General features: G+C 56.7%; 3 protein-coding genes and 1 long non-coding RNA gene across 8 annotated transcripts; 3 read left to right on the top strand and 1 right to left on the bottom strand.

Moving 5' to 3' along the window:
- Positions 1-209: 209 nt before the first annotated feature.
- ASB6 (ankyrin repeat and SOCS box containing 6) lies at positions 210-5,943 on the top strand. Of its 2 annotated transcripts, XM_019728808.3 has the most exons (6): positions 212-498; positions 2,146-2,327; positions 3,394-3,500; positions 3,601-3,709; positions 4,186-4,272; positions 4,423-5,943. In XM_019728808.3, exons 1-6 carry the CDS (start codon positions 386-388, stop codon positions 5,088-5,090), a joined length of 1,266 nt encoding a protein of 421 aa, XP_019584367.1. In that variant the 5' UTR covers positions 212-385; the 3' UTR covers positions 5,091-5,943. The 2 variants fall into 2 exon arrangements, with proteins under 2 accessions (XP_019584368.2, XP_019584367.1); XM_019728809.3 differs by lacking the exon at positions 3,601-3,709 and having other exon boundaries at positions 210-498; positions 4,423-4,662.
- A 167-nt stretch (positions 5,944-6,110) lies between these two features.
- Positions 6,111-12,845, bottom strand: NTMT1 (N-terminal Xaa-Pro-Lys N-methyltransferase 1). Of its 4 annotated transcripts, none has more exons than XM_019728816.3 (4): positions 12,687-12,845; positions 8,771-8,920; positions 7,642-7,894; positions 6,111-6,947 (listed from the first exon to the last, which is right to left on the bottom strand). In XM_019728816.3, exons 3-4 carry the CDS (start codon positions 7,790-7,792, stop codon positions 6,691-6,693), a joined length of 408 nt encoding a protein of 135 aa, XP_019584375.1. In that variant the 5' UTR covers positions 7,793-7,894; positions 8,771-8,920; positions 12,687-12,845; the 3' UTR covers positions 6,111-6,690. The 4 variants fall into 4 exon arrangements, with proteins under 4 accessions (XP_019584375.1, XP_019584369.1, XP_019584372.1 ...); XM_019728810.3 differs by having other exon boundaries at positions 8,707-8,920; XM_019728813.3 differs by lacking the exon at positions 12,687-12,845 and adding an exon at positions 10,316-11,191 and having other exon boundaries at positions 8,707-8,920.
- On the top strand, positions 7,890-10,325 carry LOC148754941 (uncharacterized). Its single transcript, XR_016019149.1, has 2 exons — positions 7,890-8,186; positions 8,597-10,325. It is a non-coding gene; the product is annotated as an uncharacterized LOC148754941 (long non-coding RNA).
- C16H9orf50 (chromosome 16 C9orf50 homolog) lies at positions 12,150-22,284 on the top strand. The gene is given in 13 exon segments (XM_088793123.1): positions 12,150-12,280; positions 12,540-12,837; positions 15,766-16,041; positions 16,263-16,336; positions 16,439-16,488; positions 16,491-16,546; positions 18,571-18,608; positions 18,865-19,103; positions 19,106-19,270; positions 20,754-20,892; positions 20,981-21,272; positions 21,559-21,586; positions 21,589-22,284. Coding segments are annotated over 13 exon segments (1,845 nt in total). The 3' UTR covers positions 21,648-22,284.
- The last annotated feature ends 2,411 nt before the right edge of the window (positions 22,285-24,695 follow it).

Raw genomic sequence — 24,695 nt, forward strand, 5'->3', positions numbered from 1 at the left:
GCGGGATCGCAGGGCGGAGCAGGGCCTGGCCCGGCCGGGCTGGGGCGGGCAGGGGTGGGAAGTGGCGGGCGCGCCTCCGGCTGGGATCAGGTTTGGCGGCGGTTCCGTGCCTTGCACTCCCCGGGGCCGCACGTCGCGGTCCTCCGAGCCCGCAGGTGGCGCTGTCTCCGGGAGCGGCGAAGGCAGGAAGTCAGTGCGAGGATCACTTCCGGCGCGGAGCTGCGGCGGCGGCGGCGGCGGCGGCGGCGGCGGCGGCGGCGGCTCTGGCAGGCGCGGGAGCGAGACCGGCAAAGACCAGGCCAGGCCCGCGGCCCCTGACGCGCCCCCTCGGCGTCCCGGCCTCGGCGGAAGGTGCGGCCGTCCTGCCGCGCCCGGGGCCGCCGCCATGCCATTCCTGCACGGCTTCCGGAGGATCATCTTCGAGTACCAGCCGCTGGTGGATGCGATTCTGAGCTCCCTGGGGATTCAGGACCCAGAGCGGCAGGAGCCGCTGGACAGGTAACTCGCTCCCTTCCCGCCAGCTTGTCGGGGCCGCTGCGACCCGGCGCTGCGTCCTTTTAATTGCCACTCCAAGCGGGGCGTGGGGGGGCGTGGGGAACTGTGTTCCCCGCTTACAGATAAGAGACTGAGGCGGAGGCCGGAGTGGCGCGGCGTCGAGCGCGGGCTCCCCCCGCGGGCTCCTGCCCTGCCCTGTGCAGGGTGCAGTGCTCCGGGCCAGCGCAGGGAGGGCTGGAGGGCGGGTGTCGTCGGCAGGGCCTCCGCTTCAGTGCCACCCTGTGCCCTGTCCGGTGCTTTACACCTAGCGTTGCAAAGGGGCAGGGTGGCCTCTGAGCGCCTCAATATTTACCCCCGAGCAGTGCAAAAATAAGCTTTCTGTAGCTGAGTTTGTATTTTATATAGACAGGAGTACGTCTCGCTGTGAACCCCTGGGAAAGTGTCAGAAAGGGGTAGATCAATGAGCTAAACAGAACCCCCCAGCTTTCGTGATGCTTATGCGCCAGAGGAGAGAGAGACTGACGGTCATGTGAGGTGTATAGTATTTTAGTGCAATGGAGGAAAGAGCAGAGGGGAGGAGGATCGTGTGTGTTTTCAGGGTATCAGTTGGGATTTCAAACACAGTGGGTATTGTGTCTCTCTCCAGGGACTTTGGTGGAAACGCAGGCTTTCTTCAACGCTGTTCTGTTCACTTTGAGGCTTGTTGGGAAAAGGTGTTTCCTTAACTCTAAGGCTGTTCTGGGGTGGGTGGGGTTAGGGCAGCACAGGGCGGGTGCATGGCCTTTTGCAGTCCCAGAATGTTTGCTTTGCACCCGACGGGCTCTCTAGGGCTGGGGGATGAGTTGGAATTCCGGCCAGACAGTAAGGATGGAAACTTGACCCGGACCATGGATGGGGTGCAGATGGGTGAGACTAAGAGGGGAGTGGGGAGTGCCACTGGCGAAGGGAAGCCTCACCAAGAGGACGAGATGGTCTGTGAAGGAGCTTCGTGCAAGGTCATGCACTGTCCATGGGCCTGAACTTCTGGGGAAAGCCACGTGGTTCTTAGTGGTCAGTGCTGCGGGGAGGTAGCAGGATTAGGACTGGGGTGTGAAGAGCCTTGTGTGCACTCAGCCTTTGGAAGACTGTGAGGCTAATCATCTCCGTGAGTGTAAGTGGGGAAGGAGGACTGTCGGCTGCCCTGGCTGCAGGGGTTGCCCGGGCTCGTCTGGCATCCTCTGCAGCTCAGGGATAGTTCCTTTTAATTGCCTCTCCAAGCGGGGCGGGGAGGGGCGTATCTGAGGAAGAAGCATCAGTGTCTGATTCTTGCTCCTGGTCATAGGGGTTCCCTTCAGTCCCAACAGCCTAGGCGTGTGAGGCTTTGTACCCAAGCCAGGGATCAGATTCTCTGAGCAACTTGGGAGGAGGCTGGAGACAGCGCCAGTCCTTTCTCAGCAAACCGGAGGAATCTGCTCCAGGTAAAAGATCCGGCTTGGCTGCCTCTCTACTGCAGATTTGTTTCCAAAGAGACTTTCTGCCTACAGAATCAGGGCTCTTCCTGGAGTGGTGATGACAGCAGGTGACTAAAGGCCACCCATCCACAGGGTGCGCAGGCCAACTGGTCACACAGCTGTTCCCACCCTCAACTGGCCTGCCTCTCTCCTGCCCCAGGCCCAGTTATGTCGCCAGCGAGGAGAGCCGGATTCGCGTTCTCACTGAGCTGCTGGAGAGAAAGGCCCACTGTCCGTTTTACCAGGAAGGCGTGAGCAATGCCCTGCTGAAGATGGCCGAGCTGGGACTGACCCAGGCAGCCCATGTGCTCCTGCGGAATGGGGCCAACCTCAACTTTGAAGGTCAGGGGGAGCCCTGAAGGGCTGAGGTGGATAGGTGGCTTACGTGTGGCCCTGCTCTGGGTGGGCAGCCAGGCCTTTGGGCTCTGCCTGATTGTCCTCTTAGACGCTACTTCCCTCGTGTATTTCATGGGTGACGACTAAGGAAACCCAATTGGGTGGCCTCCCATCCCCCGCGGGCTTCCATGGCCCTTACCACCTCTGGTCCAACAGCAAGGTTGTTGCTGCTTCTACCGTGTGATTGACTTAGCAAACCTGCCCAGCTCCCAGCGAATGCCCTGCTTCCATTAATGTGAAAAATGCAGCTGCTGGCACTGTGCCTAGAGCTACGGAAAGGTCATTTTCTCTTTTTATTCTGAGCCATCTTGCATTTTGTTCATGCCATAACGAGAGAGGAAAACAGGGTGGCCACAGAGGGCATAAATCACAGCAGGACTGTGTTGGCTTCTAGCTTGTAAGTCCCTGGGGCGGGGGGTGGGGGGCGGTGTGTGTGATGGAGCCATTTCCCTCTCCTTGCCCTGGGGAGGGCAGGGTCAGCCAGGAGACATGCACTGCCCACTTGTGACCAGATGGGGCTCTTTGTGCTGACACAGGCTGTGGCCAGGCATGTCTCCCCTCCCCTTCTGAGGACAGGCTCAGAGGCTCCTGGGCTCCTGGAGGGTCAGGGAGCCGATGACAGGGCTGGGGGCGTGGCATTCTGAAGTCAGTCACTTGGAGACTCAGCTTTGAGAATGTGGCCGTTACAGCCACGCTTAAGGAGCTGTCACTCTGGGTGTCCTCCCAAAAGCCCGAGAAGAGATGCCCTGTTTTATGGTCTCATTTTACAGAAGAGGAAACTAAAGCCCAAACAGATTAATTACCGTGCCCCCTAGCATACCCCCCAGACCCGGACCTAGTCTGACTCCAGGGCCTGTGCTGTAGCATCCGATGAGGACAGCTGTGACTCCTCAGGGTGACGGGTGCAGCCTGTCGGGTGGGAGTGCGGGGACGGGGCTGCCAGGCCGGCCCTGGGATCCAGCCAGAATGTGCCGACAGGCAGGACTCACGTGAGCTCTGTCTGCGTCCTCAGACCCAGTCACCTACTACACGGCCCTGCACGTTGCTGTGCTGCGAAAGCAGCCTGATATGGTGGAGCTGCTGGTGCGCCACGGGGCCGACATTAACCGGAGGGACCGGGTAAGAGCCAGGCCCAGCCTGCTCCGAAGGGGGATGCAGTCAGGGGTTCAAGCAGCCTCCCGGGCCCCCAGGCCAACCTGGCTGTGCTTTCCTGGCTCAGATCCACGAGAGCAGCCCCCTGGACCTGGCCAGCGAGGAGCCCGAGCGCATGCCCTGCCTGCAGCGCCTGCTGGACCTTGGAGCGGATGTCAACGCGGCCGACAAGCATGGTGGGTCCTCCTGTGGGAGAGCAGGACAGCCCTGGGCCCAGGTGCCTTGTGAGGGAAACCCGGGGTACCCCAGGATGACAGGTGGGCAGGCTGGTTGCAGCCCATCTGCTGGCACAGCACGGCCTGGCGCACAGGTGCATTTCGCTGGCTCGCAGAGGCTTTAGAGAGAGCAGTCATCGGCCCTGCCAGTCCGTGGAGGGCTGTGTGTAGGAGGAAATGGGGTGTGTGCGCTCAGCTTCGGAGGGAACCATGGCTTCCTTGAGGGTCTTGGGTAGCATCTCAGGGTCCACAGAAATCCTGCGTCTCCTGGCCCTTCTCCCCGTCTAGTGTGGGTGGAGAGAATGGCCAGAAACCGGTCACCCTCAGCCCTGGCTGAGAGGTCATCTTCTGATCCCGAGCGCCGGTATTTCCCGTCCCCCTCTGGGGTGACCCTGCCCTTGGTCCCGCCTCCCACCCTTCTCTGTCGCCCTCCTCAGGGAAGACGGCCCTGCTGCATGCGCTGGCCAGCAGCGACGGGGTGCAGATCCACAACACCGAGAACATCCGGCTCTTACTGGAAGGAGGTGAGGCCGTCCCCACGCTGCTCCTGAACCTCACTCTTGCACAGCACATGTCACTTCCTACAGGCCGTCCCTGCCCCCATACGCATTGTTGCTTTGCAAGGGCTTAAGGCCTCCTTCCACTTCCCTTGTTCGCCCTGCTGGCTCTTTTAGGGGCAGACGTCAAGGCGACCACCAAAGACGGGGACACCGTGTTCACCTGCATCATCTTCCTGCTTGGTGAGACGGTGGGAGGGGACAAGGAGGAGGCCCAGATGATCAACCGCTTCTGCTTCCAAGTCACGCAGCTGCTGCTGGCTCACGGGGCCGACCCCAGTGAGTGCCCAGCGCACGAGTCCCTCACTCACATCTGCCTCAAGAGCTTTAAGCTGCATTTTCCTCTCCTGCGCTTCCTACTGGAGTCTGGAGCCGCCTACAACTGTTCCCTCCACGGTGCATCCTGCTGGTCTGGCTTCCACATCGTCTTCGAGAGACTGTGTTCTCACCCAGGCTGCGCCGAAGATGAGAGCCATGTGGACCTGCTGCGCAAAGCCGAGACCGTCCTGGATCTCATGGTGACTAACTCCCCCAAACTGCAGCTGCCTGAGAACTTCCACATCCATCCTGTGGGCAGCCTGGCAGAAAAGATCCAGGCCCTTCATTTCTCCCTGCGGCAGCTGGAGAGCTGCCCCCCGCCCCTCAAGCACCTGTGTCGCGTTTACATCAGGTTCTACCTTCAGCCGTGGCCTGTGGATGTGAAGGTCAAAGCCCTACCTCTGCCTGACAGGCTGAAGTGGTACCTCCTCAGTGAGCACAGCAGCCCCGTCGAAGACGACATCTAACAGCTCCCAGACTGAAGGGAGCAGGGTCTGGGCAGCTCAGTCAACCTCTGGTGGATTTAAGTACGTGTGGCAGCCTGACGGGGAGCCTTCGGTCCTGCCGGTCACACAGCGGGTTGGAGACGGACTTGACCTCAGTACAAAGAAGGCCAGGTGGAGCCCAGCAGCTGCGGTCATTCCAGTGGGCAAAGGCTTCTGGCTTTCAGGGACACTGCCCCCCTCCATCCCTCTGGCAGTACCCTCAAGCTCTCAACCCACATTGGCAAAAATGACAGGATTTAGATCTGGGACAAGATTATACTCTTATTTTGAAAGGAGTGCCAGACATTCCCAGAAGCAGGGTAGCTCTGAGTCTAGGTCCTGAGAGCTGAGTGGAGGCAGAGCTGAAGCCCGAAGGAAGCTGGGTGGGCCCGTGGGGGTGCAGCCCAGCAGAGGCCCTTTGCTCCCACCTCCTTATGTCCCAGGTTCTGTCACTTACAGTGCTTTAAGTGGGCGGAGAGACAGCTGACTGACTCCTGCTAGCATCTGTAGCTCTGACGCCCCGCCCCCCAAGGCACAAGGCTGTGCTCTGGTGGCCGCTGTTTGTGCCAAACCCAGTGGACCATGCCTTCTCCCTAAAAGCAATCATGCATGACCAGGGACAGCCCTTTTCGGAGTGTTTCCTTTTGTGAGGGGTCATCTGATGGAGAAAGCTACCAAGACTGAAAGCCGAGTGTCCCACCCAATGCTGAACCCTCACAAAGCTGTTTTCGCCACGTTGGTCATTGTGAATTGTGTAAATGCCTCGGAAAGAAACGGAGGCCACTCAATGACATATTTATATTACCAAATTAAACTGATTTCTCTTGGCCTTAAAGATCCTTGTGTAACATTCCCCCCCCCCCCCGCCAAGTTCAGGATGAAGGCTCCCACAGCGGCCAGGAAGAAGAGGTGGTCAGTACGAGCCAACGCAGCACTTGGGCGGACGATTTTCAAGTAGCCAACCCTTGTCCCATAAAGTAAAGCACCACTTCAGACAGGCAGGGCCTTCACAGCACTGGGGTCACCCTTTTATTTTTGACTGGAAACGCCCGCCAAGAGCGAGGCCGCCGGCTTCTCCCCTTGTTGCAGGCTGTTGTGACGACCCCACTCAGGACACCAGGCCCCCATAGTCAAAGCAGACTCAGAGCGTGAGTTTCCCACCAGCCACTCCACACGGCAGGCTGCTGGCAGCCCGCTCCTCCCCCAGGGGGTGTCCTCAACAGCCACGTTAAGGGAGCTTTTCTTCCTCTTAAGGCAGCCAGGCCTGTGGCTGGAAGGCCCGGTGGTAACGGAGCTCCAGCTCTCCGCTCCTGACGGATCACCGTATCCCCACATGGGGAGCACCAGGGGCCCTGGCGTGGGCGACGCACAGGCCCGCACTGCCCAGTCCCGCCCTGGGGCAGCAGAGCCAGGCTCCTACCTCGCTGTCCACAGCGGCACCCCGCCCGCTGGGTCCTCGGGAAGAGGCTGTGAGTGGATGGCAGGCAGGTGTCCTGAGTGGCCCCCATCGACATGGAGCCTCTGGGCAGCAGCGGCACCAGCCCCCCACCCCTGCACTGGTCCCCGTCCTGCCGGCCCCTGCTCATCTCAGGGCGAGGCTGTACACGTGGTAAATCTCATCGGGAAGGTTCTCCTGCCGCTCCTGGGCCAGCAGGCTGAGGCCGGCGCTGCGAATGATCCTGTGCACGACCTCGAGGTCGCGGCACACGCTGCTGTCCACGTCGTCCAGGATGACGCCCTCCTGGGCCATGTTGTCTTTGATGACAATGATGCCGTTGGGGCGGAGGCCCCGCTGGCAGCGCCTCAGGAACTCAGCCAAGTGCTGATCGGTCAGGTGGCCTGGGGAAGGCAGGGGCGTGGGCAGCAGGGCGAGGGGCCGGCACACAGGCCGCCACCTGCCGCCCGCGCTGGCTCTCAGAGTCCTGAGGGGTTTACGAAACCCCGGGCTAGGAAGTCACCCATCCAAGTGCGGCTGTGAAGTACGCAGCTGGGATTTCGCCCTGACTGGGTGATTTCCAGGCCCTGCCCGACACCTGACAGCACAGGCCACCCAGCCTCCGAGGCCTGGGTCAGGGAATGTACCAAACAGTCCCCTCCCGATGTTAAAGCTCCAGACAGGCTCTGGGACCACAGCTACGGGGCCAGACCCAGTGTGTCCCTAGCAGGGCGCCGGGGAGGGACAGTGTTCCTTGCTCTCAACAACAGGGAGAGCTAAGGCTTCGAGTTTTCCTCTGATTAAAAAAAACCCTTTTATAAAAACTTCTGTCCACAGTCTTTGAATACAGTAAGTTACTGGTCGTTCACATTTTTTCAACAAAATGCCCCCCCCAACGGGTTGCAGTGGGTACTGAGTTAGACCAAATCATGGAAGATGTACCTTTCAGGTAGTGTCCCAGGGTCCTGGGAGCACCGGGGGACTGGAGGGGCCCCACTGGCCCGCCCGCTGCGGGAGCACTGGCTCCAGGCCCCCGGGGGAGCCCCCAACTCCACAGCCAGAGGCTGCAGGACACGGGGACGCGGAGCAGGTGCTCACCTATCACCCACTGGATCCAGATGACGTCGTAAGAGTTCGGCTCCGGGCTGAAGTCCTGGAGGCCACAGCAGAAGTAGTTCCGCACCCTCTTGCCCTCCTCACCCAGGTAGGTCTTTGCCTTGACCAGGAAGTCCTCGGTCACGTCCACCATGTCCACCACTGCAAAGAGTGGCAGGAGCAGTCGCTTGGTGATCCTCCCAATGCCGGCGCCGCAGTCCAGGGCGCAGGAGGTGCCCGTGCTGTCTGGGCCTTCCTAAAACAGGGGAGGCGGACACTGTCAGCCAGGGGAGGCAGCCAGAGGCGCCCTGGCACTGCGAAGGGGCCGTCCCTCACGAGCCCCTGGAATCACTCAGATCTGGACCAGGCACAGGCTGGCAGCTGGCACCAGGGGGTCGTCAGTGGGCGTGAGCATGGCACATTCTTTTTCCAGGCCACACATTTCTGAAATGAAAGGCAGCGTCTACCTGAACGTGCTGACTAGAATGGGTGCATTCAGCTTCCCTCACTCCTGAGACCCATTCAAAGGACAGAGTGGAGAAGAAAATGTGAGCAGTGACAATAGGAGGGTCATCAGAGAACATGGGCTTTTAACAAATCTGGGAAGATGGAAAGGGGGTGGAGGAGAGACACCGGGCAGAGGGGTTGGGGCAAGCAGCCTGTGGGGCTTGGTAAGGGAGAGAAGAAGGGGGCAGGCCCAGGGAGGCTCCAGCCACGCAGATGCCCGCCTGGAAAGGGAGGGTCTCGCTGGGGGCCAGTAACCCGGAGCCTGCCTGCAGCAGAACAGCCCAATGTCCACGAACATGACCCGAGAGCAAAGGTTTCATCCCGGGTAGAACTGGACAGTTCAAGGGGAGACGACTCAGTTCTGGCACCCGGGAGTCCCCCAGTGCCTGTCTGGTAGCCTCGAGGCAAAGTCCACAGTCCACAACCCCCCACCCCACCCCCGTCCTTCCAGGCCTGGGTGGCAGCCACCGGTAGATGACCGAAGACCCTGCAGCGGGACACGGAAGACGTGGCACCAGCGCCACATTCTCTCCTCCTGGAGAGCACACCAGACCTGCCTACCCTCAGAAACCTCTGCAGAAACTTCCGGGAGCTGCTGATGTCGATGGCGGAGATGTGGCCGTACCCCCCGAGCATGCCGTCCACGGTCGGTGGGACTTCTTTCCAGTATGTCTTGGCCTTCGAATAGAATTGCTTCTCATCTTCTATCACCTCGCTCGTCATGCTGGCACCAACCACGTCTCTGCTAAGATACCAAACTCAGCAACAGCGCCTCCTGAATGAAAAAAGGCAGACGATCAGCCCAGCTGAGGACTCCGGGCTCACACCCTGCTTCGCTGGTCACGCACTCCTGCCTGGTGCAGAGTGTCCAGTGTCCCCTAATCTACTGCCACGCCTTGGAGATCAGTGCCTTCTGTCTCTTGCATTCAAGTCATTTTGCAAAGCTATCTTCATATCAGAGCAGGAGACGCAGAGTTCTGGCTTCTAGTTCTTTCCTTACTCTACATATACCTTGCTCAATGGCTTCTGACCCCAGGGTACAAGAGAACCCTGATCTACACTTAAGAGAAAGGACAGCAAAGTGAGGAGCCCAAGCCTCTTACAGTGGGCGTTCCGGTTGATCCTGGGAGGGGCCTGAGCAGCACCCACACCTCCCTTCCCCTCACTCGTCAGCAACAAGTGGAGTCCAGTCCTTCTTGAACAATGAGCTGGGACTTTGTGCCAGGCCCCGTGCTATGAACCCAGGAGATGGCCAGAAGGAAAACAGCTACAGACACAGTCACAACTGGTGGGGCAACACAGAAGCACAAGACGTGAGCAGAGCACACCCCAGAGGAACCTAACTCTGCTGGGGTGAGGGAAGGCCCCCCTGGGGAAGTGATGCATCAGCTGAAATGAAGGATGAGGAAGGCTCGGCTCAGCACACGGGCCGAGAAGACTGCTCCAGGAAGAAGAGAGCGCGCACAGAGCCCTTGCAACTGGAAACTCGAGGTCCTATGGGTCCCATTTAGGAGTTTAGATTTCACCCTAAAGAGCAATGAGCTTGAAAGACTCTAGGTTAAGCAGGGAGTGACATGAGAAGGTGTGAGTTTCTGGAAGACTGTGCTGGCAGCTGTGTGAACCGTAGGGGCAAGAGCGAAAGCAGACAGACAGGAGATTGTTCCCAGAATGGACAGAAGAGGACCACAGAGCAACAGCAGGGACCCTGGCAGCGAGCTCAGTCCCACCGCGCCACTCAGGACGGAGGACAGAGGAGAGGGGCCATTCAGCAGCTCCACACTCAGCCCGCCTGGCCACATCATGGATCTACTCTGAGGCACTGGCACTCCTCAACAAACGCTCACCCCGCATGGGCACTGTCCTAGTTGCTGTGAGCTTGTCAACAGAAAGTCCAGCCCCCTGTCCAGTAGGAGAGGCAGCAAAAATGGAACCCACTGAAACACAGGCGGAAACAATGAGGGCTCTCACTGAGCCCAGAAGTGCCGTGGAAACTCAAAGGATGGAGGAATCCTTCCGAATGGCAGACAGGGCAGCAGCCAAGAGGTGACACCCTGACATGTATCACTGTCTTTCTCTTCCATCACACATGGCATGTAGGTATTCAACAAAAAGTTCACTGCCTATTAAATGAACAGAATAAATCTTTTCATTTTAAATAAATAAAACTTACCTTGCTGTACTCTCTCTGCCTAGCTGTTTGCCTTCCTTCCCCAGATGTAAGCTTCCTGGGCGAGGGTCATTACTTTGTACATCATTAGCCCAGCACGTGATACAAGGTGGGTGTTTGCTAACTGGTTGTTGAGTGAATCAAATAATGAGCTTTGTGCAGCTACAGCCATTTCCCACTTTTAAGAAAATCCCACCGACAAAAATCTGACCATTCAAAACTGGTAACACTGAAGGCCATTACCGACGATGTGATTTTTTGCTTTACCAAAAGCCTTATAACATGATTCCTTTAAATGTCAAGGTCCCCTGCATAATCTAATTTACAAGAATTCCACTTACAGGCAGATTCTAGGAATAAGCCAGGGAGGCACATCTAGGCTGGGAAATGGCAAGTATAACTTTGACATTTGTTCTAACAGCTGACTCATTAGTAAACATGACTCCTGGGGCCCTGTCTACACTTTGCTTCCCGGTGTCCAGACTGGAGCAGGCGGGAGGTCCCTAGGAGTCTGAGAGAACAGCGGGTTGTCAGTCAAACAGCGGGAAGTCCTCCACTCTGCCCAGACCACAGTGAGGAGCTGGGGAAGGGGCCTGGGCACATCTGGCTTTGTGTGCGCGCTAGGCTGGCGGGGAGGGGAAGGGAGAAAGCCTTTGCTCACAGTGAACTGGTAGATTGTATCTGCGCATTGTTCGTGGTCATCCGGCCACCTCCTGCTCCCCCTCCAAGGTGTTTAGGGGAACAGCTGACTGGCTGCCCCAGCTACCTCTCTTTCCCCGGGATCCACGGAAGAGAATGGTGTTTGAACTGTCACTGCCGTGCCTGGCAGTCATCCCATCCATGTCATTTCCAGGCTCTAAGGAAAAGCCGGGAAGCAACAGGAGGCCCAAGGCTGCCTGCAGTTACCTCCCTCCTCCTCGCAGCCTGCTGCACAGGGCCTGTTCTTGGATCTGTGTGACTGCAGTTGGACATATGAAAATGGTCGGGAGGTCTATGAAAAAGAAAGAGAAGGAAGGAGAAAGGAAAACAAACCAAAAAAAGCGGAGGGGAGGACTTTTAAACAAAGGCCCAGATGAACCAGGTCTGAATCCTGGCTCTGCTGCTCACCGGCTGTGTAAGCTCACATAAAACACTTGAGCTCAGGGACGTACGTTTCTTTATAAAATGGGAGCAGCAATACTGACTGTATGGGAAGGCTGTGATGATTAAATGTGGATAGAAAAGCAGACGGGGATCCATACAGTGCCAGGCGCACATTACCACAGATTTCTAATCTCTGTCAAAAGAGATTCCTGTCACTTCCTTCGGCCAATTGTGAAGATCAAATGAGAAAAATGCACTGAAGGGCCCCATACATTGTAGAGTGTTGGCCACACCTAAGGGGTTATCCCAGTTATGCTGGGAGGGCCATCCAGCAGCCACAAACAACTCTTGAGTCTGCAGGGCGGGGTGGGGACTCCTCAGCCTGTAAGCACAGAAAGACTGCAGATTTTGGAGATGCTGCCTTTGTGACTCTATGGCTCCTGGTCTCCACTGAAGCATTCCACATGTACCTTCAACCCCGCCACAGCCCCATTTACAGACATAAAAACCACTCCACTAAAGGAGTGGGGTGCCTTAAAGTACACACACACACCGGAAACCAGGAACAGAATGAGTTGGGAACCCAGACATCTTAACCAGTCAAGGCCCCAGCCGCCCAGGGCATCTCACTGGGCAAGGATTCTGTACATCCCGGCCTCTGCAGTACGGCCCTTCCCCAGGGGCAGGCCTGACACCGGCTGTTTCTATCCCTTACTGTGCAGAGAAACCAGGGTCCTGAGAGATCACACAGTCGATGGGCAGCAAGGCCTGGGCCTTTCGATATGACAGCCTCTCCGCAAACACCCTGACCTTGGCTCCAAGGGCTCTTGGCGGATTGTTTTTTGAGCGGCACCGGTGTCAGGCCTTTAACCGGCTGGGTCCAAGGTGAAATGTGACAGCAACTCCTATGCAACGGGCAGCGCCGTGTGCCCGTCTCTGAACTGAGCATTTTACTGTATCCTGGCACCCACCCTCCGAGTGGGTGCTCTCCTTATCCCCGTTTCTCACAGGGGAAACTGAGGCTGAAAGGGGGAAAGGGGGCTTGCTGCGGCCCAGGGACCGGCGGGAGGAGCGCTCGGCCCAGGCTTTGGGTGCCCCGGCCTTCCTCCTCTACCCCCACCCGTGGCCCGGGTCAGACCCACAGACCTTCCCAGAGCGCGCACGTGGGGCCCCGGCCGATTCGCGCCGGGTCACGTAACGAGCCGGGGCCTCAGGGCGGCGAGGCAGTCGGAGGTCGAGGCCTCACCTCTCCCGGCGGCCGCCGCCCCCTACTCCGCCTCGCGCTACTCACCCCGGGCGGGGCCTCCCGGGACCCGGGAGAAGAGGATGGGGAAGTGGAAGGGAGGACGGCGGCAGCGAAGACCCCACAAGCCCACAACCACCTCCGTCAGACCACTGCCAGACGCGACACCTCGCGGCGCGCGCTGCCTTTGTCCGCACACGTAACTTCCGGGTGCGCCGAGGGGCGGGGTCACGGCTGGCTCCGCCCCGCAATTGGCTTGCCCCGCCCATAGGCTTCTGACCTAGCTTGACATTTCTGTCCCTGGAAGGACGTCCCAGACTTAGAAGAGCCGCAACACCGACCCTCTCCCGCCTCCAGCACGTGTACCAGTTCATTTGGAGGGTTTAAGGCTGGACTTTTAAAAACGAGTGTTCTGTGGGTTTTCTACTGGGTAAAAAGAGGGGGAGCCTTATTCCTCAAATCCCACCCATAACAGTAGTATCTTAATATACAGATCCAAAACGTAAAGAAGAAAAAAGAAATACCCTTAGCCATGCCAAGGGTTTACCACCCCAATCAAGCAGAACAAGTCCATGAATTTTCCATTCCAAAAAGGCTGCCCTTCTTTCGGATCCTCCCATATATAGAAATTCTTGAGCGTCCCTGAAGCACCTTGATGGACATTTGAGTTTGCAGGTATGTAGACCTTGTGAAGTTCTTCAAGCCTCATTCTCCTCTTCTGCCAGACAGATGTAATAATTAGTCACCTTGCAACGCTCTGACGGTTAAATTTGTGGGATATCGCACGGCAAGCCCTCAGCCCTTAGCTTGTAGCTCTTACAACGAAAACATACATCCTAACTTCATTTTTCCTAAACTGATATCCTAGTCTTATTGACAGTGCCTTCCTCTGGGCGTTGCACACAGGAGGTGCTTAAAGTGTGTTTGCTCTAAAGAAGTGAAAACTATGTGGGGGCTGCTGAAAAGTCCCACCTGCAGCGGAGTCCCCTAAATCTATGTCCATATTATTTGGCACCCTCTCTAGAATACTCCAGGTGAGCCTTGGGTCCCTTCCCAAGCTTCATTTTCCACGTTTCTAAGGGAAGGGGATAAATCCTCAGTGTCTGTAATCTTATTTGAGGGCAGCTCTGAGCTTAGCTCTTTTAGGGGTGCCTAAAAATCCACCCCTACCTTTTTTTCTGTCAACGGAAGAGGAAGTCCTTTCCCTACACCTTCCATCCCTGGCTGAGGCTGAGGAGTATTTGCAGAAATGGAATACATAGTCTGTGGTGCCTCCTCCGGGCAGACGCCTTGTAATTTAAATTACAAAGTCTTTTTTTGTCCATTTTCAAATTGTAAAATTATACCATGCCAGTGAAATTGCTGGTCCAAATTACCCGTGTCCCCACTCGAATTTCACAATACAAGCTTCTTCCATGCCCCTTGCCAAACAAGAGTCACACATGGGGTACAATAGTCCATTTTACCATGGTGCCCTGAGAAAGGTCCAGCATCGCACAGCACACAGAAGCAGATCAAGGAGTTGAAATTGATTCTCTTAGATTCCGGGCCTACTGCATTCATGCTGCCCAGCCTTCCAGTGGAAGTTCTACTTCCAGAGACATCAGCCTCAACATACCTCACATGGGCCTCCCAGATCTGGAGCGGGAAGCTGAACCCTGGGCCTTCCATCCCTGATTTGGGCCTGACTGTCCTGGTCAGGAGTTCCACCCCTCTCCCTGCCCCCTTGTAACTGCAGCCTTGGCAGCCTGTACAACAGACCCTCCCTCTGTCCCCAGCCTCAGTGCCCACTGCTCCTCACATGACCTTGGGTGAGGGGCAGGTCACAATGAGTCTGAAGAGGTCCTTAAGGCAGCAGGGAGGGGCCAGCAGAGGGACCAGGCCAGGAAGATGGGCTCCCCCCAGTACCAGCCACCTGTAGGGGCCTCTAAACTCACTGGGACCTTCTTTGGCCCGGCCCTGAAGCCTCAGTAGGGTGCGTATGTCACTAGGAGCCAGCTCATAGCTGACTGCATCTGGGAGTGGGGTGTGGTGCGGAGGAAGCAGGCTCTGAGACCCCAGTGTCAGAAGCTGGGGGCAGGTCTGGGGCTCTCTCTTATAAAGGGGGAGTTTGTTAAAATATATGTGTCTTGGCCCCACCCCAGACCTTCTAAATCAGAATCTGGGGCATCTGTATTTTCAACAAGCTCCCCACCCAAGGGGGTCCGAGGTCCCAGCAGGAGACAGATGCTGAGCAGCTTCCAGGTTTCCTAATTCCCAGGGGACCAGGAGAACAAGTGCTAAAACAGTAACAGCCTCCAGGACTTGACACCCGGACGTGCTAAGTGCTCTCTACCAGGTCGTGCTCTCTACCAGGTCGGTCGGTATTTCACTCTTACAAAGGAGCAGGTCCTCTGTTATCCCCATTCTGCAGATGAGGCCACTGAGTGGAGTTCATCAGTTGGCTTGCCCCAGGTTATAAAGCTATTAAGTAGTGGAGCTGAGACTAAATCCTCAGTAATAATTTAAAAACCATCATAATAATAGCAGCTTGTGTCTGTTGAGCACTTACGACAGTGCCTGACACTATTCTAAGCCATTTACGTGTGTGCTCGCTCAGTTGAACGTCACAGCAACTCAAAAAGGTGGTACTCTTACCGTCACCATTTTCCAAGGGAGGAAACAAGAGGGTCGGAGAGCTCTAGCCTAAAGCCACTCAGTGCCTGGCGAGCCAGAGATGTTATTACCCCCAGACCACGGTTCCCCGCTCTGGGCACTATGGCCGGGGGCTGGCCTATGCTCTCCTCTCCACTTCACACGGCACCCCCTGCCCCCACTGGCGTGAGAAGGTCCTGAGCTGAGCGCAGGGTCATTCACGCGGCGGCGTCTCCCCAACCCCCGCCCCCAGCAGATGGAGCCCGAGGGGTTCCCCAGCAAGGGCGATCGCGGAAGGAGAGACCCTCTTCTGCCTAGGCTGCCTTCACATGAGCTCCGACCAGCCGCTGGAGCAAAAAGATGGGGGGACTGAAGGGCCTCCGGGGGCGGCGCCGAGGGGTGGCAGGCCTCCAGCGGCGAGTCGCCCACAAAACCTGGGGTGGGCGTCTGGAGCACCGTGCCGCGCCTTCCCGCCCTGCCCATCGTGCCCCAGCCGGCAGCGCCTAACAGGACAGGGCTAAGGCCGCTACTGCCGTCGCCCCTGCTCTGGGCCAGCATATCCCGGACACTGGGGTCCCAGCTCCCCAAATCCGGAGAGTGCGAGGTCTCCTGGAGGGGCTCGGCCAGGGAGGCCCAGGACTCCTTGGGTGCCCACCTAGGAAAGGTCCCCTCTAGCAGATTCCAGGAGTTCCTGTGCCAGATGGGGGCCCACTGCGTCCAGCAGCCACAGCCACCGAGTGACGCCCTGCTTAGATCCCCAGGGGGCAGGGCAAGGGCGGGGCTGAGTCATGGGTGGGTGGGGCCCACCACCTTGCACAGAACCACCCTTTGAGGGCGGGTTTCTCATTGCCTCAGTGGTAAGGATGAGGAAACTGAGGCCCAAGGTCATAAAAGTAGGAAGACCCTAGTAAGGACTGTCCCCAAGCAAAGGTTCGTAACTATTTCCACCACCTCCTGGCTCCCGGCATCCTCAGAATCTCAACCTCAAAGGGGTGTGTCAGTCAGAGCACGGCCTACATCCTCCGTCCTCCGCGTCCCAACTGTTCCTTCCTCCTAGACCTGAGGTAAGTGTCGGTGACCTGCTGGTGGGGACAGTGTTGTCACCGACGCTCCGAAGGTGGAGGACCCTGACCACTCATGCCAGATGTGGCCTCTTTGTCTTCAAGGGGCCAGACATCATACTTTCAGAATAGTCCTAAGGAGATTTTGCTCCATCAGTACCTACCCTGGGGCCGCTGAGGAAAGATCACGCACGATTGACCAAGATCAAGAAGGCCAACTAGCCAGTTATGGGAGGATGAGGGTAGGGAGTGGAGAGAAAGAGCATTTCTTTCCTTCCTTCCTTTCCTCTGTCTCTCACCTATCTATCCACCTATTCTTTCACTTATTCATTCATAATCCATCCATGAATCCACCCATCCACCCACTCACTCATCATTACATAGACCTATCCATGAATCAGGTTTTCTCCCAACCCGTTCAAGGATCATCCATCAACATCCATGAATCCATGGATCCGTTAATTGGGTCTTTTACAACACAATCATAATTCACCCATGAATCCATTCATATATTCGTTTTCCCATTCACCCATCCATCCTTTCATACACCTTATCTGTGATCCAGGTCTTCTACAACCTATTCATGAACCTCCATCCAACCATCCATCTATCCAGTCAGTCATCCATCCATTCACAAGCTCCCACAATTCTCTCCATCCATCCATCCATCCATCCATCCATCCATCCATCCATCCATCCATGAATCCAATTTGTAGATCAATCCTTTACAAATCTTTCTATCCACTCATAAACCCAGGATACTATTCATCTCTAATCTAGTCATGCAGCCATCTACAAGTGCACATACCCATCTACATAATTATTCATTCACCCACTCGTACATCTACGCTTCCTCCTAAGACCCAGTCCTTCTACTCAGACCTTTCCTTGATTCACCCAGCAGTTCATCCGTCTGTCCACCCGCTCACCCACCAGTCTTCAGTCCTTTTACCCATCCCATCACTCATTCCTCCATTTCTTCCTCTAACATTTATTACATTTTACTCTATGTTAAATATTGGGGGCAATAAAAAATTAGGGATGAAGGTAGGAGAGGAGCCTGGGCATTAGGGCTCACCTGGGCCTCGGTGCTATAACTCTAATGGAGGAGGGAAGGAATGCAGAAAAAATTCCTCCAGCTTAAACAGGGGTGAAGGGTGAAGAGCATTGCCCACGAGTTGAAAGACCAGGGAGAGTAAATGCACAACATACATGCCATTCCTTCTCGTCCTGGACCCATGACAGATGGTATTAATTGATCACAGCACTTTTCCCCACTGAGCCTCAGCACCCTTCCTGACACAGTGCTCCAAGCAGACACCACTGATGGATCAGAGTCGGTGCCAGAAATGAAACACATTTGCCAATCCAGGAACTTTAAATCAATCAGGCCAAATAAACACATCCCTTCTCACAAGACATAGCAAACACAAGTATGGAACTCATGGTCTCAGATGTCAGAGACCTCAGGGACAGACACATTCACAGTGTCCCATATTCAATAGCCAATCCTTGAGCACGTTCCCACGTGTGAGATTCCCTGGTCGGCCCTAGAGGGGAGGGAGACTCCAGGGTGCATTAGAACAGGTTCCAGCAGCCTTTGAGGAGCAGCTGAGATTTCAGACCCGTGGGCAGAGCTGGAGAGTGCCTTGGCCTGGCCCGGAGGCCAGCACCGGGTGGCCGTTGATACGCTGACCACTGTTGGATAAGTAGGTACGATGTCCGTAGCCAGGCACAGTCTTGGACACTTAGTGGGCTGATAAAAAGCACCCCCTTTGGGCCCACACAGATGTGTGGTCAGGTACATGGATGCAGATGCAGCAATATGCATATACTTCAGGTCGAGCACGGCATTTATGAATGACGGAGCCGTGGATGGATCAGGCAGGCCCTCCTACAGCTTTGCCCTTGCCACGGAAATTAATAACAATAAATGTAACAATAACAGATTCCCTTTAGAGAGCACTGGCCCTGGACTAGATGCCTCATATAAGCAATTTGGTGCTCACCATACTCTTTCAGGAGGCTATTATTGTGCCTATAATATAGAATACATAGTTTAAAGGGGAAAACTGTGAAATGGAGACTTGAGGGTGTCTGCTGAAGGTCCCGCTGCTGGGAAGGGGCGTAATGGAGACTGACGATTATAACAAGAACAGTTCCTAGTTAGAGATGTTCACCCCTGGCCCTGCAGACCCTCAGCAGGCCACTTTGCAATCCATTTTCTCTCCACACAGCTCTGTATGGTGGGCGTGACAATGATCCCACTTTACAGGTAAACAAACAGAAGCTCAAAAGAGGCTTGGAACCCAGGACTGCCTGACTCCTGAGTTCATATCCTGATTCTCTCTGCTGAAGTACCTGATATATAAGTGCCGGCTCTGGAACCAGGATTCAAAGTTTGGCTTCACCTCTTACCAGCTGTGTGACCTTGGGCAAGTTGTAAAACATCTCTGTGCCTCAGTTTCCTCATTTGTAAAATAGGAGCTTGGTGGGATGCTGAATGCTATGCTTGGTCCATTGCCTGGCAGGCAGGAAGTACTCAGAGAAGGCCAGCTGCTGTGTCTGTGTGTCTGTCAGAATCACACAGTGAGCTTGTATGGTGGATGTGTGTTGTCCAGGTGGAGTAGGGGCCTGGGGGCTCAGTTCCCAGTACAGCCCTCCCATGTCCCTCTCGCCTTTTTCAGCAGGGCCCATGGTATACAGGCCCCTAAGTTCAAGACCATTCTCCCCCACAGCTCCTCTGGGGAAGGCTCAGGGCATCGCAGGCGTATTGTCCATTCCGAGTGTGTTTTGCTGAGGAGACCCTACGGGATATGGCGCTCCGCTATTGGGAGCGCAGCTGTGCACAGAGCAGACAGGATGGGGAGCCCCGGGACTCCAGAAAGTTCCAGCCTGGACCTGGGAGAGTAGAGGCTGCGGCCCTGGGTCCTGGAAGTAAGGGGCCAGCCTGCAAAGACCAAGAGGCCACTGACCCTGCAGAGGAGGTTCCTGAACTGGCCTCTTGAGAGGATGTCAGGGTAACCTTCAAGGACCACGTACAGGGAGCGAGGTCCAGGAGAAGCGTCCCAAAGCAGGTGGCACCAGGCAGCAGCCACAGTGTAGGCCCAGGAAACAACAGCTGCCCAGGCCTGGCCACCAATGAAGGACTTCTTGCTGCCAAGGCTTCCCACATGCCACACCTGCCCACCTTGGAACTGGCACTCACAGCCTCCTGAACCAAAGTCTGCCCGCCACACACACAGCCTCCAGGGGCTGGAGAAGGTGGGAAAGCACCAGAAGCATCTTCTTCCCAAATGCGTGGAGGCAGACGTGCATGAGAAGGTGCCCAGTAAATTCCAGAAGATTAAAACACTCTCCCGGGGAAGGTTGGCACCACCTGGTCTGGCAAAGAAGCTGGGAACCCTAGGCCTGGATTTCCCAGCAGAAGTTTGCTCTCAGCCCTTTGGGGATGGATGTGATAGTGTCTGTCAGTTTGGGCAGTTTCCAGTTTTTCTGGTGTCAAGAGGCAGGCGGGAAGATCACGTGTCCTTGCTCTGGGATAACCTTTCTCCATCTGCCCAGACTCTTCTCCGTTCAGGATCCAGCAGATCCCAGAGCCTCCAACACTCAACAGCCTGCATCTATTTTTTGAGCATCTATAGTTTCAGTTTCAGGAAACAGATGCCCCAAAGCCTAGCTATGGGTAAAGCCTTAAAAATCCAGAACTTTCGTGGATTCAGGAGGGACCCTAGCCAGCTCCCGAAGAGTCACAGGCAATTGGAGACAGAAGCTGTGATTTTGCCCAACTTCTGGTTGTCTGATAGGAAAGTGAAGGCCCTGAGAGCAGGTGACACAGCAGCCAAGAAGAGAAGCCAGAGGGGCCCTGGCCACTCTGGGAAACTAAGGAAAGGAGCTGCCCCAGAGAAACAGTTTCATGCTGATGGCAGTTGGCTGGCATGAGAGAACTTTCTGGCCAGCTGCTGGTCATGGGAGCTGTGGTTGCACCGCAGGGTGCCTGAGTGGGGCCTGTGGGTACTTCTGAGCCCTTTCCGTCCTCGGGGTCCCTGACCAGCCAGAAGGGAAGTTGTTGGACAGGAAAGAACCCCAGCCCTCAGAACCTCCCTCCATCCCCACAGGAGTCTCAGCATCCTCTCTTGGACGTTCGTGGTGGGGTGACTGACCTTCCCACTGTGGAAAAGGGGGTTCATTTTGGGCTGGAGCAAGAGTGGGTATGGGGAGCACAGACTGGGTAATAAAGGCAGAAACAGTCACAAAAGATAGTTTTAAAATCGGAGCCTTCTCTGAAGACAGTCAGAAGGAGCTGCTGGGCAGGCTTGGGTTTCCATGGAGACGCTCTGTCCGCCTTGCCTGTGGGGGAGGGAGGGGGCGTGTGTGTCCCCTCCTGGGCAGAGCTCTCACCATGTCTTTTCTCCTCCAGTCCAGCGGGGCATGGAGAACGGGCCAGCCACCCAGTCGGCAGCACGGGAGCCTGTGTTTGATAGTGTTGAGAAATGGCTGGACAGTTTGCCCAAAACCCTGTATCCCAGGGCCGAGCAGGAGGCCGAGGCCAGCTCCCTGTTCAGCTGGGACTGCCTTGACTTTAAGGCTCCTGGAAGGGAATGGGATTCATGCGCACTTCCGGGGATCCCCCTCCTCACCCCACAGACCTCCCTGTCCAGCAGTGGGCAGTCCGAAAGTCTGGGCCCTTGAGGGCTCTGCCAGCCCCATGAGTGGACCTGGGCCTTGGGGTCCATGCAGCTCACAGTCTCCTGTCCCCCTCAGGCCCATCCCAGAGCTGCAGAGCCACCTCTCTGAGGACACCGTCATGAACAGCAGCCTGCCCTTCAGCCCCAGCACCACCACCCAGAGGCAGCAGACAGACCTCTAAACCTTCCAGGGCACCCACAGCACCCTGGAGCAGGCGGGCAAATCACCCTGCTCCTGGAACCAGAAACTGGTGAGTACTTGCTGGCAGCCTGCAGCCACCTGGAGGGGTGGCCGGGGCACCGGGGAAAGCCTCCCTATACTCTTGGCTAAGGGGTGGACTCTCGAGTTGGGCTGCCTGGTTCAGATCCCAGCTCCGTACTTGCAGACTATCTTTTTGTTTTCACTTTCATCTGTAAAATGGGGTTGACAGCAGTGTCTGTCCCCTGGCACTGCAGCGTAGAATGCCCCTGAGCCCTGGGCCCATCTCTCACCTGGAGGCCCCCACAGCACCCACTTGGTACCCCTCTTCCCTCTAGGAGTCCTTCCTGCCCCGCTTGTTGCTGCACCCCCTAAGGGATACCAGCTCCGCCTGCCTTCTGTAACACGGCAGCAGGCTCAGCAGTGAATGGCCACTGGAGGCCAAGCCCAGGCATGGACTTGGGCCAGGGGTGAGGAGAGGCCTTCCTTGCCCCGCAAATAAATGCACATCTCATCCTACAAGCCTCTCCAGGTTCCTGATTGCTGGTCTCCAGGGTTCCTGGGCCAGGGGATGAAGGGGGCAGAATCACAGCTGGGAAGGAGGCTGGTGGGTGGGGACGAGGCATCCCCAGGGGTCAGGGCTTGTTCCAAGTCGAACTTTTCTGGAAGATGGGAGACACTGCCATGCGCCTCAAACCTGGGACCAAGGCTCTGTCAATCTGGATCAGCCCACACATGAAACAGCCACCCGCCCTGACCTCTGCCCCCAGCCTCCATCTTTGATGGAAGCAAAGGCTGCTTGCAGACCTTTCACTATAGGTAAGGGCATCCTGATTCAGGCTGGGGGAAAAGAGCCCTGTGTGTGCATAAACATTTGTCTTCTGTGTCCCCCAGGCCAGGCTCACACCATCTGGTCCCTGGAGGGCAAGCATCTGGCTGTGCTGGGGTCAGGTGTTTCTCTCCTAGCCATGGGGGGAGGGCAGTGTTCAAAGCCTCCTGGGGAGGTGGTGAAAGACTGGATGGCATGTACTGCTTGGAGTTTATCTGACCACTGCACTGACCCAGCAGTGCCACCCCATACGTCTGCCTGCTAGATGTGGCCCTGCCACAACTGTGTTCCAACCCGCTGGACAGAGTTTGAAGGTCCTAAACTCGTTGAAGCTGGGGTTTGGCCTCAACCTCTCTCCATGCCCAGGATCCAGGTCTTTATCGCCACCTCCCGGCCAGTGAGGAAACTGCCGAGGAATCCACCGCCAGGCGCTCTGATGAATAGGAAAAGGGTGGGATTTGGGCTGGGCAGACGGTGGGGGTCTTTAGGGCCAGGATGGCTTGTGGTTGGGGGAGACCGGTTTTGAAGGGGTGCCCTGGCTTCAGAAGAAAGGCGACAGATCCAGGCACAATTTGGACAAACCTTGTGAGGGATGGGCTGGGGGCAGTGCTACCACCCCCTTCACAGGGGGCTGGAGTAGGATTTCAATCCCTGGGATGACCTTTTCCCTCCATCCCCTTTTCTGGACTTTCATGCCCCTCCCCCACAGAATTGTTTCTTGGAGAGCCTGTGGGTCTCAGAAGAGGCCCGATTCTACTGCATCTCCTCCCAGTGACCTTGTGCATCCCACCTCGCCCTCTCCGAACCTCAGTTTCCCCTGTCTGGTCGCCGGCTGCAGTGCCGCACCATGTCCACGCGGGGGCAGTGTTGGCCTGGCTTTGGCGCTGCCCGGCGCAGCTGAAACTTCTCTGCTGGTCGCTGAAAGGGTCGGAAACTTTTCCCGTGGCGCGGCTCTGGTGTCGCCCGCCTCTGCGCCTCCCGCCCCGCACCGAGCGGCGGACCCGCGCCGCCTCCTGCCATCTGCATGAGTCTGCGGCCGGACCGTGGGGGAGCGGGGGGTGTCCCCAGCCCCCCGACTTCTCTTTCTGGCCTTTTGTTATTAAACCAAAACTGCTAAGCTTTGAAGGCGCTGTCAGTAGCGAGCACTGAAAATTGAGTCCCGAGTGCAGCGCACAGAGGCTGGGAGGTGGCTGGAAAATCCTTGCCTCCGTCTGCCCCCCGCCCCCCGCCCCGCCAAAGCCAAGCACTTTCCTCGCGGGGTGGCTGGGGCAGAGGGCGGGGGCGCCGGCAGGGACCGACCGAAGGGGTGGGGGAGGGGGGGACTCTCCACTCCGGTCTCCTGCGGAGGCTAAGGAAGGCGGCGATGCGTGGTCTTGCACCCCGGCTTCCTGAGAACGAGTGACGACCCCCTTCCCCTCCCTGCTTCCCTCCGCCTTGTTGCCTCCCATCCCATCACGCCGCTTCCCCATCCCTTCATTTCTTCTTTCCCTCCCCATGATCCTCCCTTCTCCCTTCTCTCCCTTTCCTCCTTGACAAACAAGGATTCTGTGTCAAGAGGACCTTGAGCGTCAGCTCTGAGACTCTCATCCCACTCACAGCACAGACACACCACACACACACACACACACACACACACACACACACACACACCACGCAGCAAACACCATACATGCACACACTTCAAAGACGTCATACACAGAAACACATACACACAGATACATGCACCACAAACACACACATACACATAAACAGACCCACATCACACACCTAGAAATACCACAGAGGACACACATACATACCCTCCCATAGTTAGGGTGTCCCAGCAACCCCAGCCCCCACATTCTGGGGCCCACCTGCTGACGTGGAGGCCATAGATGCCCCTCACCCCCTCATACCCATCCTCTGTAGGTCTGTCCCACAACATGCCCCTCCCCCACTGTAAGTAGAGCTTGAACTTGAACATGGGGTGACCTGAAGGAGGGTGAGGAAGGAGGGAGGGAGTGCTGCAGTGCTGGGATGGACCCCTTTACAGCTGTTTCCAGGTTCTCAGTCTTTTACCCCTTCCCAGGACTCCCAACAGGGTCCTTTTCCCTGGTACATTTCCACTCAGGCTGGCGGGTGGCCAGCCCCTCCTGGGCTCCAGGGCACAGCATGGCTGGAAGGCTGGGGAAAGTGGCTGTGCCTCAGCTGGAGCTCTTGCTCCCCACAACCCCAGGACCTCTGGGGGGGTGCAAGGCAGGTATACCCCCACACCGGTCTTTCAAGTTCCTGTCTGCCCTTCTCATTCTGAGCAATCATAGTCCCCACCCCATTCCACTCCCAACCTAGCCCATGGGCAGAACTTTAACAAAATAGGGTGGAGGGCAGGGGAGCTGGGTCTAGTTTGGGGGTAGGGGAGAGAAGAGAGAGGAATGACTCCCAACCCAGATCAGAAGGAGGTAATGAGAGGGACAGGAAAATCACTGCTCCTTTCTCGTCAGTTGTCCTCACCTTACTGGGCCTCTCCACCCACTGGTAAGGGCATCTCCTTAGCCCATTTTCAGATAAAGACGCTGAAGCCCAGAGAAGTTAGGGGATCTACCTGGACCGTGTCCTGCATCGTACCCAGCCTTCAGCCACACACACAGGCATTCTCTCATAAGCCCC

This window comes from Rhinolophus sinicus, chromosome 16 (genome assembly GCF_057876585.1).
Source record: "Rhinolophus sinicus isolate RSI-liver-muscle chromosome 16, RSI-T2T, whole genome shotgun sequence".
NCBI classification, from domain to species: Eukaryota; Metazoa; Chordata; class Mammalia; order Chiroptera; family Rhinolophidae; genus Rhinolophus; species Rhinolophus sinicus.

Bases quoted from the DNA above. Each gene is read 5' to 3' on its own strand.
- NTMT1 (XM_019728810.3), bottom strand. From the start codon at position 8,868: ATGACGAGCGAGGTGATAGAAGATGAGAAGCAATTCTATTCGAAGGCC. The intron at 7,895-8,706 runs GTAGGCAGGTCT...CCCCTGTTTTAG, and splicing joins TTCTGCAGAGGTTTCTGAGG to GAAGGCCCAGACAGCACGGG. The intron at 6,948-7,641 runs GTGAGCACCTGC...TGCCTTCCCCAG, and splicing joins CTGGATCCAGTGGGTGATAG to GCCACCTGACCGATCAGCAC.
- ASB6 (XM_019728808.3), top strand. From the start codon at position 386: ATGCCATTCCTGCACGGCTTCCGGAGGATCATCTTCGAGTACCAGCCG. The intron at 499-2,145 runs GTAACTCGCTCC...CTCCTGCCCCAG, and splicing joins CGGCAGGAGCCGCTGGACAG to GCCCAGTTATGTCGCCAGCG. The intron at 3,501-3,600 runs GTAAGAGCCAGG...TTCCTGGCTCAG, and splicing joins ACATTAACCGGAGGGACCGG to ATCCACGAGAGCAGCCCCCT.